Genomic DNA, 17,016 nt, shown 5'->3' on the forward strand with positions numbered 1-17,016 from the left:
GTTTATATAGAAACGGAGTTGCCTAGACAGTAAGTTAGCTGAAGGACCTATTTCTTTGCTCAGTGTAGGAGTGTACTCTTTACCTCTTGGCTTTGTTTCTGCCAGGCTGATGAAATGATGTTGCAGCTGCCATTATGCTTCTGAAAATAACTTTGGTTTGGCTGCTTTTCCACCTAGTCACCTTATAATTCAGCACATAGAGCCTGCCTTTCATTGCACAGAGCAGTTTTATGTAAGCATTTAGTTATTTTCTCCCTCTCTTCCTTTCCCTATTAGCATTAGACTTACTTCTTTGAACTTTTCTCATCCTGTTTCTGCAGTTTATGTCTGTCTCACCTATCCATGGTCTCTGTTCACACGGACTTTATTGCTTTTCACTGCTTCTGTTCTCAGTCTCTGACCCCATGTCTTCATATGTGCAGTCTGTCCCAACTTCCTTCTGTCTTTGCACCTTCTGTTCTTTGCACCTTCACCAGAGGACTGGTGCCTCCTCTTGTTCCATGCCTGTCCCTCTCCAATTACATTGCCCTTGCTTCTTCCTGAAGAAAATACACACACTCGAGCACGACTGCAGACCTGGCTTGTTTCTGGCTTTGTTGCCTTTGGCCAGACTCTCCATCCTCTGTCATTGTTCCTTCTACTGTTTTCTTGTGTATCCTTCTTTGCAGCTGGAGACCATTCATCCTCCTGACCATGTCTGTTGTCTTCTGGTTGTTTTCTCCTTAGATGTTGAGATCTGTGAGGGGGTATTTCGATAGCCAGTCCTTTTAACAAGCTATGAGAAAGGGGAGGTTCTGATGTGGCAGGGATACTGGGCTGGGAACGAGACAGATTGGAGGTGTCAAGGACTAAACCCATTGGAAGTAGTTGGATTTGGTGCCATGGGGAGACCCTTTATACCAAATCTGTTTGAATCAGTGTTATGTTCCCCAGGTCTCTTAACTTTGCAAATGTTGCTACTTGAGCCCTTGATGAGAACTCCACTCATCTTTGTGCCTTCCAGGGACAAGAAAGTTTTGTGATGGTTGGTCAGAGAAATGCCACTGAAGGGGGGCAGGACTTGAAAGTCCAGTAGGGCATGGAGGAGGAGTGTCTGGGGGTGACAGAGTAGATAGAGAGTAATTTGAAAGTCAAGAGTCCCTGCCTTATGTTCGCGTAAAAGCCCATCAGCACAGCTCTCAAGAGAAATCCTGTTCCAGGATGAGAGATGCGGCAGACCTTTAAAATCCAGCAACAACTGAGCTGCTCTTGGCTTCTCTGACTAAGATGGGAAGAGGATCTGAGAAGTGGGATGCTGTGCAATGTGAGTCTCCATATCTGTGGAGCGGTTAGCAGAATTCCTGATGGTGCTGTCTCTGTCATGAAATCCTGTGTGCTCTAGCAAGGTGTCAAACTCTTAAAAGCACTTCAGTCCCACTAGAAAATAAAATAGTCCTCACTTTAACGTAGCCAAAGTCATCTTTTCCAGACAAGTGTCAGGCCACTTCTGCATGGTCTGAGGTAAGTTTGAGCAGGTATCACTGCAGCTACACTGGCTGTATCTAACTCCTGAATCTGTGCTCAACAACAGAAGCCAGCATTTTCTATAGCTGTCAGTGGTGCAGGATGCAGTTGAGTATGGATGCAGTACTCCATGTGCTCCATTTGCCTTCATTAAGCCTTGCACTGCACACCGCCTCTGATGTTTCCTGTGTGCCCCTCTGCCCAGAGGGGCCGCAATCTCCCTATCTCTGCAGTACCCTGTGCTTGTTTTGGGTCAGCACAGGAAGGAACTTGGCTGTTGAGGTGGTAAGGATTTAGAACATCGCTTACTTGGGTTTCAGGGTATTCAGGTGGGTGTGACCTGCAGGTCCTCATGGCTGAAGTGTGCAGACTACCTGTTGTTGGAAGCAGCTGAGATGCTGCAGCTTTTGAGGAAAACAAAACTCCATTTATTGGCAGCTCACCAGTTATGGAGGTAGCCAGACCATTTGAAGAGGCAGGATAGCCAGGCTGCTCCTGAAAGGACGTCCTGGAATCTGCTCTGGGATGGGAATGGCTGCAGTTGGTAAGGTCTTGGTAGGCCTGATAGCACTTGGAAAAACTCCTGAGAACATGGAGCTAGTGCAGATGTCATGAAGGAAACAGTAAGGGGTGGTCTTGTCTGAGCCTCACCTCCTTCCAGGAGTCATGTTCAGCTTACCTTGTTTTATCTCATTGCTTAGACTCATAGAAACATTAAAGTTGGAAGAGACCTGGAACATCATCCAGCCCTGCTGTCCACCCAGCACTGCCACTGTAACCCCATAGTCACTAAAACATCACCCAGCGCCAGATCCGGATGCCTCTTGAACACCTCCAGGGGTGGTGCTTCCACCACCTCCTTGGGCAGCCCTTTCCAGTGCCTGACAGTGAGAACATTTTTTCTAATACTTCATCTGAATCTCCACTGTCTCAGCTTAAGGCCATTTCCTCCTGTCCTCTCACTGCAGGCACAGCAGATGAGACCAGCACCCACCTCACTACAACCTCTTTGGGAGTTGTAGAGAGCGATGTCATCCCCCTGAGCCTCCTCTAGGCTAAACAAATCCAGTTCTTCATAAGACATGTTTTTCTAGAGCCTTCACAAGCCTTGTTGTCCTTCTCTGCTCGTGCTCCAGCACCTAAATGTCCTTTTGGAAGTGAGGGGCCCAGAACTGATCACAGTACTCATGGTGTGGCCTCACCAAGGCCGAGTGCAGGAGCAGAGTCCCTTCCCTGGCCCTGCTGGGTACACTGTTCTTGATACAGGCCAACATCCCAAGATTTACCCTGTGTCTGTCCTTGTCAGAGGGATATTGGTTTATTCTCCCCAGCACCATGATGGCGGTGATTAGCCCCAGGTATGCAGAGGCATTGCCCAAGGTGAGAGAAGTGCTGGGCCCCAGTGAGGATCAGTAAGGGTTCGTGTTGGGCATGTTCTCTGACAGCAGCTGCCGAAGTAAAGGGCTCATGCTGCCGGGGTGGGCTTTTAAAGAAGGGAAGGGTAGTCCCATGTGCCTGAGTACACAAGCATTGCTAAGGACAATGGAAGGTATTTGTCTGGCCCATTGGGAGGTCCTTGGGCTGGAGGGATGTGTTTGCCTTTGTTTCCATGTTATAGGGAGGCCATGGTCTGTCGGCAAGATCTACCTGATGCTTCTTGGCATAAGAGTGGCTGGGAACTGAGGTCATGCAGGTGAGTCGAGAGAGGCCTTGGACCAGGTTAGGTGATTCTCCCAGCTGAGCTCTGTAATGGCAAAGCCTCAGCCTCTGATATTTTCATTTGTTTCCTCCTGCCCAGGCTGTGTTCCTGCTTGTGCCTTGACTGTTTCAGCAGGTCAGTGTCCTCCACCCTTCCCCCTCACTTCACCCAGGCTTCTGAGGCCTGTCAAATGCTGGATTGAATCTGTAGCGGGCTGAGAAGAAGGAACAGGCCTTCCCTTCCCTGTGGAGTCAAGGCTACCACCTGATAAGAACACAACTGCTTTATTTGGTGTTTTGGAGGGGAAATAGCTGTGGCTGCTGTGCCTGACTTGGTGCCATTTGTGAGCTTTGCACAGTGTGGAACAGTCTGTGGGGACTGAAGAGTTTGCATATCCTTAAGCCTTGTTTTCATAACCTGATGACACTACACAGAATTCCGGTTCAAGTTGAGCGCGGTGTGCAGCTGGTTCGGCAGGAACTGAGTTCTCTCAGCAATGCCTGCCACTGATCAGCTGTGTTGTGGCTGGCTTCAGGTGTGTGGTGCTTACAGTCCCTGTGCCAGCTGGCTCCTGTCACACGTGTGTGGCAGTTGCGGTGTGGGGCAGAAAGTCTGACCCCGGTCTGGGAGGGTTAAGATGATCAGATCTGACCACAGATCAGACTGGGCTATAGGTGAAGCCCTGCCAGTTGAGTCAGCTCTCAGAGCAATAGCAAAGCAGCTGGGGGACTTCCCAGGGGTTGGGATGCAGCCCAGAGGAGCCCCTCGAGGACAGTAGCCTGCTTGGGAGAGTGAAAGCATGTTCTGGGTTACCCTTGTAATATTTTCAGCATTCTTAACTCAGATCATATGAATTCCACTGGACATAATGAATCTGTATTCAAATGTTGGCAGAGCATTAATTGGTTTATTTAGTTTAACTGGTTTATAAAGTAAGTCTTGTTTGACTATATCATTTGTCTCAATTTTGTAAGCCTGTGCAAATCTTTATTGATGTCCTGCCAATTTGCCAGATGCAAATTGTTATAGAGGCACTGCTGGGCCTCTCTTCTTCTGGAAATGGAAAGGCTGAAGGAGAAGGGTTTTGATCCCCACAGCATCATATAGAATAGATAATGTCGAGGAAACAAAGGAGATAGGAGAAGCAGAGGAGCTGTATGTGCATCCCCGGGCATGCATCATGCAGACACAGCTTTGTCCAAATCATGAAATTAATCACAGGTGCAGAGCCCAAGGAGTGGAATGGGAACACCTGGGCAGATCCTGAAAAATAGTTTGGAAGGAGATTAAACTGGAGGAAAGGGATGTGCAACCCCTTAAGATGGGATGGTCCATGGATCCCTATGGCACCCATCCATCTGTGCAGCCCCAGGGGTGGGACCAGGATTTGGTCAGCAGTGGGCTAAATGCCCACACAGACATGGGGAAACAAATGGAATGTTTCTTCGGAGAGTTTGGAGGCTGCTGGGGGTAAGATCAGATGTTAAGTGATGAAGTGAGTGGATTTTGCAGAAATGTCCAGAAATGTTTTTGAGTGACAGACCGGAGAGTGACCAGTGAATAATGTCTTGAGTAACGTACTGGGCTGGGGATGAGGACTGCAAGGAAAGAGGAGAGCCTGTTACTGTTAAAGTGAGAGCTGTACTGGAGCTGGCAGCAGGGGGACAAAAGAGCGCCACAGCCATACCAGTAGACCCCAACCACCTTAAATCTCTTGTTAGAGGGCTACCGGACATGGGAAAGGATTCAGAGCCATACAGTATGATCAGCAAAGCACTTGGCCTCCACCCACACTTCCCCTGACTTGGGCAGATGATGCACAGCCCAGTTACCCACAGGTCAGAGGGCTGGTATGGGCAGTGGGGCTGGCAGAATAGGAGGTCCCAACAGGCCAGTGGGAAACCTCTCCCTGAGCAAGTCCCCAGCTCCTAACAGCCTCACCTCGCTGAGTCAGAGCTGATGAAGCCCACCCAGGGGAGGAACGATCCCTCCCTCAGGAAAGGCCCAAGCACTGGGAGCACCTGACTGAATTTACACACCCTACAGGCAAGGGGCAGAGCTGTTAGAAGGAACAATGAGGGGCCAGAAGGACAGGGTTGACACTTCCTCCAGCCATGTGCCGTTAACCCTTTTGCATCTTTGTGACAGGACCTGAAGGAGTTAAAAGAAAGGGAAGCTGAAGTCTGAGGTTCAGGCTGCCTGATCTATTTTGTGAATTTTTGCCAATAGTCTGCTGATAAGGAATGTCACAAGCATCCCTGTGAATATGCTTAGAATTTCGAATTGATACAGGGGCCCAAATAAAAAGCAGGTGGAGAATTAGGAATTACACTGTCAAAGAAAAGCTTTAAATATAGTGGAGATAATGGGTGTAGCCAAAAAATGTCTGTTCACCTGAACTCAGCTCTGGCTGCCTGGGGAAAAGAGACTCATGGTTGTGAAGGTGGCACGGAGCTCTCATATGGGGAGTTTACTAGAATTTGACAGGCTAGCAGGCAAGCAGCAGTACAGCAGAGTAAGACAATGGCCTAGTCAAAGGTCATGCTGATGTCCTGTGTCACAGTTGGGATTTGTATTTCTGACATCCAGACATCATTGCCAATAACTGAAATCTTTGGGTTCTCATAATTTCCCCAGCAGAGTTTTGTCCTACTGGGCTGCTGACAGGTGACACCTCCATACCTGATAATCAAAGGGATCAATTCCCATTGGTAATACACGTGGGACAACCCATCCTGTTGAAATCACTGTCTACTGTCTTTGTGTCTGTGATCCTGCAAACCCCAGAGGCTTTTGAGTCCTGGCAAGCCCTAGAGGGTAGTGGGAAGAGCCACCCCATTAATGCCCCATGGATTAACTCTGAACCCAGTTTCGAAGGTTTGAGGCCTAGTTTTGTTTTCTTACAGGACAGGGAGCTGTGGGTTGCCCTAATGCTCTTGCTGGTGACAGTACTGGCTGCCATCAACAGCCAGGACCTAATGACAATGTGGTAGCAAAGAGAATAGTAGCCCAAATGATGAATTTAACCTTACCCTAAAAGAAGGGGTTCACCTACCCCTAAATCAGCAGAGGACCTCTCACTTATTTTTGTACAAGATGTTACTGTGTTATTAGCTCTTGAACTTAGAAACAATATAACACCTGTAGTTGGGCAGTTGAAGGAGCTGGGGAAGGACTATGCCCATATTAGCTGTAGCTGGTCACCAGGTGTGGTAAACAGCAGCTCAGTGTGGGATACAGGATGCTATTCCATCTTTCTATCTGCTGACAGAGATGGGCTCAAGTTGGAAGGTACTGAACCGTGTTCCAGTATCCTGAGGTGAACCCTGTGTGTAGTGCCTGGTGGTATACTGCTGACCACTTGTTGCAGTACATGAAACCACTGAATGCCTCGTGGTGTGTTAAACACCCCAAAGGAGATGGAAACAATCATCCCAGGGCATGTAACTGGAATGCCAATGCTTGTCCTTAAAACTTAACAGGGGCCAGGAGAACAGGCAATGCTAGCTGGGATGAGAGGAATGATAGGACATGCCCAGCCTGGAAGTCCCTGCTTTAGACCTGCCATCAGATGTAGCAACATAAGTAAAATGCCTTTGTTATGGTTGTATCTTTCTGCCCGGAAAGAAAATCAGCACAGAGCTGACTCCTGGTGCAGTAATGCTGTCTGGCTGTGACCTTCTGCCTTAACATGCACCAGAACTGGTGACTCTCTTTGTCCATGCTCATGGCAAACATCCACTGCTCCTAGAACCCTTCACATAGCATAGGCCTGCCCTGACGGATACCTGTATTCTCGATTAAATCCACCTGTTTTGGGATTAGCCTGTAATTTGTCTTTGCCCTCTCTATGGCCCGTCTTTGAGAAAGGGTCCATGTCCCACAAGTGGTGGGAATGCATTCCAAGAAACCAGCAGAGGAGGTGGCAGGAAGCTTCAGAACACATAGGATGGTGGTTGGAATCAATATTTGGACTGGGAATCATTTGGATTTATTATTTGTTGCAATTTTGTAAGCCTCTGCTACAAGAACTTGAAAACAATTTGTGTATGTTCATCTATGCAACTGCTGAAAGCAAGGGAAGTGAGTCTGGATTTCAGACCCTTGGATTGAAAAGCATGTTACTTATATAACATATAACGATATGTTAATGATAATAATGATAAGAACACCAGGAAGCTGACACAAGGAAGGCTGCTGGGAACACGAGGGACTGGATACAGGCAGGCAGTCTGCCCTGTGCCAGTGAGAAGCAATGCTGCACACTAAAAGCATCCAGAGGTCAGTGGGGCTGGCTCCAGAGCTGCTGGGCATTCCCCGCCTCTCTACAGGGCTCTGAAGATTAGGCATGTTCAGATTGGGGTGGTGGTAATGGTGTTGAGCAGCTGTTTACAAGGTCAGGAATCGGAGTGAATGGGAGCTGCCAGCTGCCTCTGCAGCTCTGCATGTGATTCTGGAGGTAAATGTGCAACACTGCTTGACCTTCTGTGAGCAGCTAATCAGGAACCCAGGGCAGGAGGCACTGACGAGCTGGGCATGGGCAACACACACGGTCTGGCTCAACATCTCATCAATAAAGGTGATTTACAGCAGCAGCCTTCTCACAGGTGCAACTGAAGCAAAGAGGTTTGCAGCTGGAGTAGTTGGGGGTATATCTGTAGGCAACAGGAGGACTACCTAAACCCACTGAAGCAAGCATATGTGACTGATCAAAAAGATCAGAGTAAAAAAAAAGGTTTTGGAAAAAGTGAAGTTTTCTGGCTATTAAGCAGCAATGCCATGGTGGGTGACCACTGGTCCAATACACATCCTACATTGTCCCCATGTAGCAGTGGTGAGCCTGGTCTTGAATCACAATGCAAAGAAACCCTCTGGTATGGGCTAGAGCTGTTGGCATGGAATAGACTTAAAGCAGATGTGGCAGCTTTGGAGAATAACACCACTGACACATTTACAGATCTCTGCTGCTCTTAGCAGGCCAGCCACAGCAGTGTTGTAGCTACAGGTAAACAACCACCTCTTTAATGATGTTCAGTAGCTGCCTGTGTGAGCTGGGACAGAAAGGGCTCAGCTAAGCCAAATTTAATTTTCTTAGACAAGTATTTAACAGATGGTATCTCTGTAGGATTTCACCTTGCATTAATGAGCTCTACCCAGGGAGCAGGAGCTCAAGTGACAGCTACAGATGACTCCTAAACTGTCCATCCATAATAATAATGCGTTTTATAAAGCTTCTGAAAACATGTCCAGTTTTGCAACCAGAATGAACCAGATACAAGGAAAAGAATTTTTTCTATAAAATGTGGTGCACCCCTTGAAAATGAATGTATTTCAAATTATAGTCACAGAGGCTCATCCTGTATGTTACAGCTGCTAATTGTATCTGTGTTAACTACCTGCATATTTCAAACAGCTGGAAACCATGAAGGAGACTTTGTCACTTGTACTGCCTCTGTATCCTCCAGCATTGTCCGGGAGGTGACCAATGTATCCTGGTTCCTTGTCCGGGAGGTGACCAATGTATCCTGGTTCCATTACGATCAATACTGCAGAGTGAAAGAACTCTAACCAAGTGGTGACTTGTTTCACTCTGTAGTAATGCCCTTCCTCCCCCCATTCTCAGCAATGCCATGTCCAGCTCAGCTAGTCTCAGTGGAGAGTGGCTGTGTACAACTTGATGTGCTGTGTATGCACAATCCCTGCCTAAAAAGCAGCCTGGAATGGGTGTGTGAGATCTGTCTCAACAAAGGCAGAACTCAACAAAGTGCAAGGTGCTCAGCTCCAGCACCGAATCCATCCTGCAGCGTGCAGGCACACGCACACACGCAAACAAACACACACACACACACACACACACACACACACACACACACACACACACACACACACACACACACACTGGTGCCTCTCCCAGGGGCAGCAGCACTCCCAAGCAATTGGGTGCTGCTGTAAACAGGGCTCAGCTGTAAACACCACATCACACCCATGTAAAAAAAAGAGTGTTTATTGGTTATATAGTGTAGCACTGACAATGTTTGAGTCAGGAGAGACATGCAGGTAAGTGTGTGTTTACATTTGGCATGCAGACTAAGAGCACTGTGTCACTGGAAGGAGGTGAGCACCATCTGTATCCACTGCATGGGCAGCCTCGGAAGGAAAGCGCTGGCTTTCCTCTACTCAGCATGCTGAGACAGGGCAAGTTTTAAGAGGGTGGAATACTGCTGATAGCTCTATTGGACACAAAGTTTATTTTAGGGAAAAAGGCAATACTGCAACCCTGGAAAATCTGCTTAACTTGGATGAACCTGTGATTATGAAAAGATTTCTTGCATTATTTGTCTTCTAACTAAGCTGCCCCACCCAAATATATGTTCACAAATACAAAAAAATAGATTTATTCTCTTAAAAATACATTCCATGCAGCCTGGAATGCTGCTTCCTCAAAGCAGGAGCCAGCACTGCATGTAGGGCAGCCCAGGAGGATGATCCTTTGGGCCTTGGGTTCTGACCATTGGAGGCATCTGCGAACAATGGCTTCGTGTTCTGTTGCACGCAGCACAGCCTGCGGGAGGCCGGCCTAGAGCAGCGCCTGATTGCTTCAACAGTGTGCAAGGGTGGCAGAGATGAGGTCTACTATGTTAGAGATGACACCAATGTGACTATTGCTTCCATCTGTAGCTAGGAAATTGCTTGTGTCAAGTGTCTCTTGAAGCACCAAGGCACATTGCTCTGCCCTGTGCTTCCTGCCCTTTTCCCTTGCTGGAGGTCCTGTCCGCAGGAGGGCCACGGGGCTACACTGCAGAGCACCACTGGGCGCGTGGCCAAGCTGTTACCCCCACACCTCCCGAGGAGCTGGAGAGACAGCTCTGCAGGCTGCAGAAGTGTTTCCAGACATGAAGGAAGCCATTCCATGAAGCAGCGAGCTGCTGGCCCCTCAGACTGGAGCCAGCCCATCTGGGGAAAGCACTGGCTCTTCAAAAGGGACCAGCAGCTGGGGTTCCTTGGGACCAGCATACACTGACACACTTCCTCTGTACAGCAAATACATTTACAACTTTGGAATTACCCAAGGGCTCGATGCATGGCCTTATGCATCATCAAGCCTACTGAGAAGCCTGTTATATTTATATGCTAAAATTACAAATACTTCTTCAGTGATGGCAATATTTACACATATACTCTATTTTACAGCTGTTCCAAAAATTGTGCAATTTGAGTAAACACATTGTGTTTCCTGAAGTCATTGCTATAAGGTTAATAATACAATCAGCTCCTATTGCACTCATTGACTAGAGGGCATGGCCCCTTTCCATCTAGGTAAGGTTTTCTTTCTCAGTCTCAGCTACAGTAAAAACAACCAGTGTGCAGTTACCAAGTGACATCTGTGTCCAGTATTTACAAGCAGTGAAACTGAGTCTAGAGCAGTAGTTCTACTGTAAAATATTGAACAAATAACTGAGGCAGCTGGAGAAAGGAGAGACATCATCTGTGAGAAGCACCTGAAGACAGCAGACAGTGCCAGCAGCGCTGTGTTGCTGGGGCAATAGCTGGAGCTAAGCCAGCTGAGCAGCAGGGTAAAGCCCTCCGGTTGCTCAGGCAAATCCTGGTCCCAACTGACAGGAGAAAACCCAACAGCTATTGCTGCTGGTGGTTCTTCCCTTGCACTTCAGACATGGGGCTGTGTTTTTGGGGTGAGCAGTGGGATTGAAAAGCTGATGGGGTAAGCCAGTGTTTTGTGGGTAGGCACAGGGAAGCCTGCGTTCACCCCAAATGTTGAATCACAAGGATGGCAGAGATTTCCTTGCCAGGACTGAAACCACTTCCCTTAGAAGGTTCTTTGGGAGCACCATGCTAAGCCACATCCATGCCAACAACATGAGAAGGAGAAAGCTGGTGGATGTGTAGGGACGTCCTGTGGTATGTGGGCCCATGTCCTGCAGCAGGATGGGGCTGGGACTGTGAGGAAAGACATTCAGTCAATGCCTGAAGTGATCCTTGTCCTCCTCGGTATGTATGTGCTGTCCAGCAGTTTGTACAAGCCGCAAGTCCTGGGCAGCAGTGACCTAGGGCAGGGGGAGCCCCACAACATGCTGGGTTTCTGGAGGTGGAATAGCAATGCCCAGCAGTGGTCCTCCCACAGCAACTGCAACTGGTACAGGTTATACAGCTGGAGAGCTGCTTAGCAGCAGGTTTGGGAATGTGCACAGGGAATCCCTGTGACATGTGAAGAGGCAGGTACATAACAAGATGCCTCCCAGCTGCTCCCAGGTTAAGCAAGCAGGTACTGCGTAAGGCATTTGGGCCTTAAATCTGAGGCAGCAGATTAAGTTTGGAAGGGCACACAAAAAGAAGGGGGGCAGAGGCAGCACCATGTGGTGGGCAGGGTCAGCAGCCCCACAGAGCAGTGCTGAGCTGGGCACTGCTGGGAAGGCTATGGGGCCAGATCTGCTGTGGGCAGGGAGCAGGGCACACGGAGGCAAGGGACGTTGCGGCTGCTCAGGCAATCCATCTGGTTTTGCGTGGTGGCGGTGAACCTGACATACAGTGAGTGCTGAGCAGAGCACGATGCTCAGTTAGGATACAGCCATTGCACAGGACTGTTACATCCACTGTAGTTTCAGACTGCACAATCCACAAGGATTTCCAGTCCTTCCTGATAAACACGGGGCAGGGGGAGGCAGTTCAGAAGACTGAATTTAGCTTTGGAATTTCACTTTCTTTCATTTTTCATTTGGAGTTTGAGTTTAAAATTTTTTCCCCATTATCTCATTCTACTAGCACTGCTATGTCAATGGTAAGAGAGAGCAGCTGATACAATTTATTTTAATATAATTTAAAGACTATTAGAGCTTCCACTCAGTACTAATTTAAAAGCATTATCTTTTTATCTTGTTATGCAAGTTGACACATATGTCATGACATGTAAAAGAATAAAATGAAGGGCTAAAAATATACACTTGGGCAAACATCTTTAAAATTTCAAAAAGAAACACTTTTTTTCAAAAATAATTTTTCCCTTCCTCCAAACAATTTTTATAAAAAAAATAATCATGTCACTGAAACATATCCCTTTTATATAAATGTTTTCACAGGTATTTTGCAACCAGCTCTATTTTTTTTTTAAATTCATTTTCTTCTCAGAATTGAGGGGTATATTTCCCAGACCAGGGAGGAGCTACGGCACAGGAAGGTGAAGTACAGGCAGTCAGATGGCTGTGGTAGCTGCTCCTCTGGAGGTGGGATATGGGAACAAGCGTGGGGTGCAACTCAGACATGAAAGCTATTGGAGTGCAGCTCTTCCCACAGCACCTCTGAAACAGATCAGGGACCTTTTCTGTCTAGAGCATTATCTTTGTCCCACTGCAGGGGGGAGTCAGGGGTGTTTGTGTAGGGGCCAGCCCAGCAGCTGGGGCATGAGATGGAAAGGAAGAACTGTCCAAGCCCTGTCTGTGCAAACACCTTGCTCAGGACTGATGCTGCTCCAGCACCTGAGCACCTCCTGGAGCTGTGGGGACCATGTCTGCCCGACAACACTGATGGGGACAAACCCCTCTGTGTTTGAAGCAGTCTCTGACCATACCTGGGTTCCAGGCATGGCAGATGGGGGATGAAGCACAGATCAAGGCTACTGTAGATCAGCTTAGGGTCCAGTGCATCTGTCTCCACCCTGTTTTGGGAAGGAACAAGGACATTCTGCTTGTCTATGAGGAAAAGCACGTGTTTCTTTTTCTCTTAGGGCTCAACTGCCTTGCACAAGCCACAGAATTCTTGTCTGCAGAGTGTGACACACATAAAGCTTTGGGTAAACGACACCCTGGTCCCAGGCAGCAGGAGGTGTTGCTGCTGTGTTGGTTTGGCTCAGTGGATGACTTCTTGGTGATCTCAGCTGGTGATGAATAGATCATACAAAGCTTGTTGCAGAGACTGACAGTGATAGGGAACCAACTCCTTCTAAACATTTTCTGCTCTCCTTCCCTCTCAATGTGTAAAGTAACTAGTGGGGAACAGTCTCCGCTTGCCTAGAGACAAAGGGTGCTGGAAACACAGGTACTGAGGTGACCACTACCCCAGCCAACAAGGGTGTATTAGGAGAATGCAAGCTCTCCATATGAATTGAAAGCTTTCAACTGTGGTGGACAGCTGTCATGGGCTGGTGGATGTAGTCACAGGGACACTGCTGGGATCTTGTGTGAATGCAAGTGAATAACAAGAAGCTCTCTCTTGTCCAAGGAGTACCATTGTTCAGAGAGACTAGGTAGTCAGAGTTTCCATATGGAGACAGACCTATCATCCTACAGGGAAGATTAAGATTGCAGGTACAGAGATGACAAGTGGGAGTCCCCTGAGCAAAGTCTCTGCAGCTGCCTCTCAGCAATGATGAAAAAGAATTCACTGGTAAAGCTCCTGTACCTTTCAAATCGCATTACAAAACTGGTTTCAGGCTAGTTGAAGCCTCTGGAGAGGTTACAAACAGGTGTGATGCCCGTGAGCTTGGAACTATCCTGCCTCTTGCTTCACCATGTTCACTGAGAAGAAGGGAATGCAGCTCATCTCCGAGATGTCCGGCAGGCCCGGGAAGCACCCTGTAAGAGACAACCCGCAAGATCACAGACTGCCCATGCCCCGCAGCTGTCCCTGGAGCATTTTTGCCCTGCAGACAAGGAATGCAATTGCCCTTGGCAACCATCCCAAATCCCACCAGGATTACAGTCCCATGGTGGGGTGGGGGAGAGCAGTGACAGGATGAGTTTGAAGGGACCTGGCCCCTGCCTCATGTAGGCTGAGGCTGTAAGCTTTTTTCATGTTGTAATGTACCCATCTCCACACGCAGCATCTGAGTCTTGGAAGTGAGAAGCACCTGACAACAGAGGAGCTGGAGCACACCTTGTGTCACATTCAAGCTCCTGCTACAGTCGGTGGAGGTCTGGGCAAGACAGAAGACCCAAATGATGGTCTGCATGTTACGGGGATGACTTTACCGAAGTTTTTATTTGCTGTTGACCCAGTCTGTGCAAAGGAAGCACAGCACAGCCTCAGATACAGGAGTCTGCACCTGGTCAGATGAATGTAATTGTGGGTTATACCTTTTGATGACCACACAGAGTATTGCTGGGTTGCCTCTTTCCTCAGCTACCAATAAGGACAGTGTCAGTTCACTACTCTCTGCTGCAAACACTACCTTTCATTAAACACCAGTCTGTAAAGCTCAACTGGGACCATGGCCCTCTGGGATCTTAATTTTGTACCACTCACCATAAGGTATGACTCTGTAGGGCACTCAGCTGCCTCCCTGCAGTCCTGCTGTTCTCATAGCAAGATTCAGCAATGTCCAGTGAAATACACTGGTGACAGGTTTGGGGTCTTAGATATCTCCTGCTATGGATGATCCACAAATGTAAAGATGCACTTTGCTTTGGGCAGCTGAACAGGCCAAGAGAGAATTCCAGGAAAAAAAGAAAGTCTTTGTACAGACTTAAGCATGACTGTACACCTGAGAAGTCTGCCTAGACCCCTATACCGTCAGAAGGAAACCCCCTGTGAAGAGGCTGAAATACACATTTTTTTTCATATTTCAAGCAGTAAGTCATAATGACTATAATGTAGGCCATTTTCCACTCCTTAGTGTGTCCAGAAAGATGTGTTTTAGGGGCAGAGCAGCAGGGGTGTAGCAGCAGAGAAACACTCTGGTAGTACAGCTGCCAGCTGAAGCAGAGACTCTGCTTTTGTCTCTCCAAATTATTTTTCCATCCCTGATTCATTCATGTACCAGAGGATGACTAGATGCAGTGCCTCTTAGTTCTCAGAGAATATTCTTAGCCATAAAGCAAACAAGTTTGTAACAGAAAATACAGCAGCCACTCCACCCCTGGGAAGTGCTAACTTCAGACTTGATTTCTCCTACAAGAGTGGAGACTTTTTGGACAACTTCTCTAAGTTAGGTTACTGGGAGGTCAGTTCAGATATTGGCTTCTTGCCTTGTAACTCCCTTCCCTCACATACCTGCTCCTCTCCCTGGAGACCTGGTGGTGCAGGGAAGTTGGATTCAGGGTCCTGCAGCTCTACCTTGGTGGCTATCCTTCTCCCCGAAGTGTCAGCCTGTAAGAGGTACTCAGAAGATCCGTACTGCTTCCTTCTGGAACTGGACACAAAATCCTTGCTTTCATCCTGCATGAAGGAAAACAAAAAGGGTTGGGATCCAGGGTCTATGAAGGGTCTGGAATAGCACTGGGGTGTCACGAACTGGAGCCCTAGTCCCAGGTTTGCAGTGTAAGGTGCGGGCTTGATCCCATTAGCAAGGAGGGACTTAAACCATCAGGCCAGCTCTGGCATGGCCTTATTTATGTGCTATTCATAAAGATTTTTTCTCAAAAACCATCCAGTAATTTTAACCCAAGTTATGGCTGCACAGTCACAAAACAGAACAGATCCCTTGGACAAAATTACTGAGGTCCAAGGAAAGATGAAACCACTGACATCGTGTGGCTGACTGCTTAAGTAAAAGCCTATGTGGAGTCAGAGGGAGTGAAATGGTGATAGATACTGTAATTGGGTTTGCATGGCAAGATTTTGGTAGGGGGTGGGGGAAGCTACCTTCTGTGAGAAGCTGCTAGAAACTTCCTCCATATCCCTCAGAGCCAATGCCAGCCGGCTCTGAGATGGACCTGCCACTGGCCAAGGCTGACACAATCAGATAAGGTAGCAGCATCTCTGTGATAACATACTAAGAAGGAAAAAAGTTATTGCACAGAAGTAATTGTGGCAAGGGAAGAGAGAAGTGAGAATATATGAAAGGAACAGCTCTGCAGGCATCAAGGTGAGGCAAGAGTTCCAGGAGCCAGAGCTGAGATTCCCCTGCAGCCTGTGGTAAAGATCATGGTGAAGCAGGCTGTGCCCTGCAGCCTGTGGAGGTCCACAGGAGTACTGAAACCCACCTGCAGCCTGTGGAGGAGCCCCACATGCAAGTGGATCCCCAAAGAAAGCTGTGACCCTGTGGGAAGACCATTCTGGAACAGGCTCCTGGCAGGGACCTGCAGGCCCATGGAAAAAGAGAGCCCACACTGGAGCAGGTTTACTGGAAGGATTTGTGACCCCTTGGGGGACCCACACTGGAGCAGCCTGTTCCTGAGGGACTGCACCCCATGGAAAAGTGACCCATGTCAAAGCAGTTCACAAAGAACCATAGTCCATAGGGACGACTCACACTGGAGTTCATGGAGAACTGTCTCCTGTGGGAGGGATCCCCTGCTGAAGCAGAAGAAGGACTCCTCTCCCTGAGCAGCAGCAGAAACAACATGTTATGAACAGACCACAACCTCCATTCCTGTCTCCCTGCACTGCTGGGGGTGAAGAGGTAGAGACTGGAAGGAGGGAGGGGTAGGGGGAAGGTGTTTGTTAAGATTTGTTTTACTTTTCGTTATCCTGCTCTGATTTTGACTGGTAATAAATTCCATTAATTTCACTGAGTCAAGTCTATCTTGCTGGTGACAGTAATGTGTGAGTGATCTCTCCTTGCCTTTATCTCCACTCATGATACCTTTCATTCTATTTTCTCTCTCCTGTCCAGTTATGGAGGGGAGTGATAGAGAGGGGCTTTGGTGGGAGCCTGGCATCCAGCGAGGATCAACCCACCAGAGATGCCCAAATTTAGGCACCACACAAAGCAAGAGAGAAAAGAGGCAAGAGGCAGCACAACCCTGGACACTGCCTGGGAGACTTCTCCAGCAAATGCGCCCATCACAAGAAGGGATGATGGCTTCCCTTCAAGACAAACATTTAGGATTTTGCTAAATTTATGCAGCGGACAGCCCAGCTCC

At 48.1% G+C, this 17,016-nt stretch overlaps 1 protein-coding gene across 3 annotated transcripts in view; it reads right to left on the minus strand.

Moving 5' to 3' along the window:
* Positions 1-140: 140 nt before the first annotated feature.
* Positions 141-17,016, minus strand: part of LUZP1 (leucine zipper protein 1) — a 49,342-nt gene continuing 32,466 nt past the window's right edge. For 2 of the 3 annotated variants that reach the window (XM_082296593.1, XM_082296592.1), the window contains exon 3: positions 141-15,367. In XM_082296593.1, the coding sequence (XP_082152719.1) occupies positions 15,143-15,367 (225 nt within the window). In that variant the 3' untranslated portion in view covers positions 141-15,142. The remainder of the gene's footprint in view (positions 15,368-17,016) is intronic. The other variant, XM_082296594.1, reaches the window with a different exon arrangement.

The sequence above is a fragment of the Coloeus monedula genome (assembly GCF_965178545.1).
Source record: "Coloeus monedula genome assembly, chromosome: 24".
Lineage (NCBI taxonomy): Eukaryota > Metazoa > Chordata > Aves > Passeriformes > Corvidae > Coloeus > Coloeus monedula.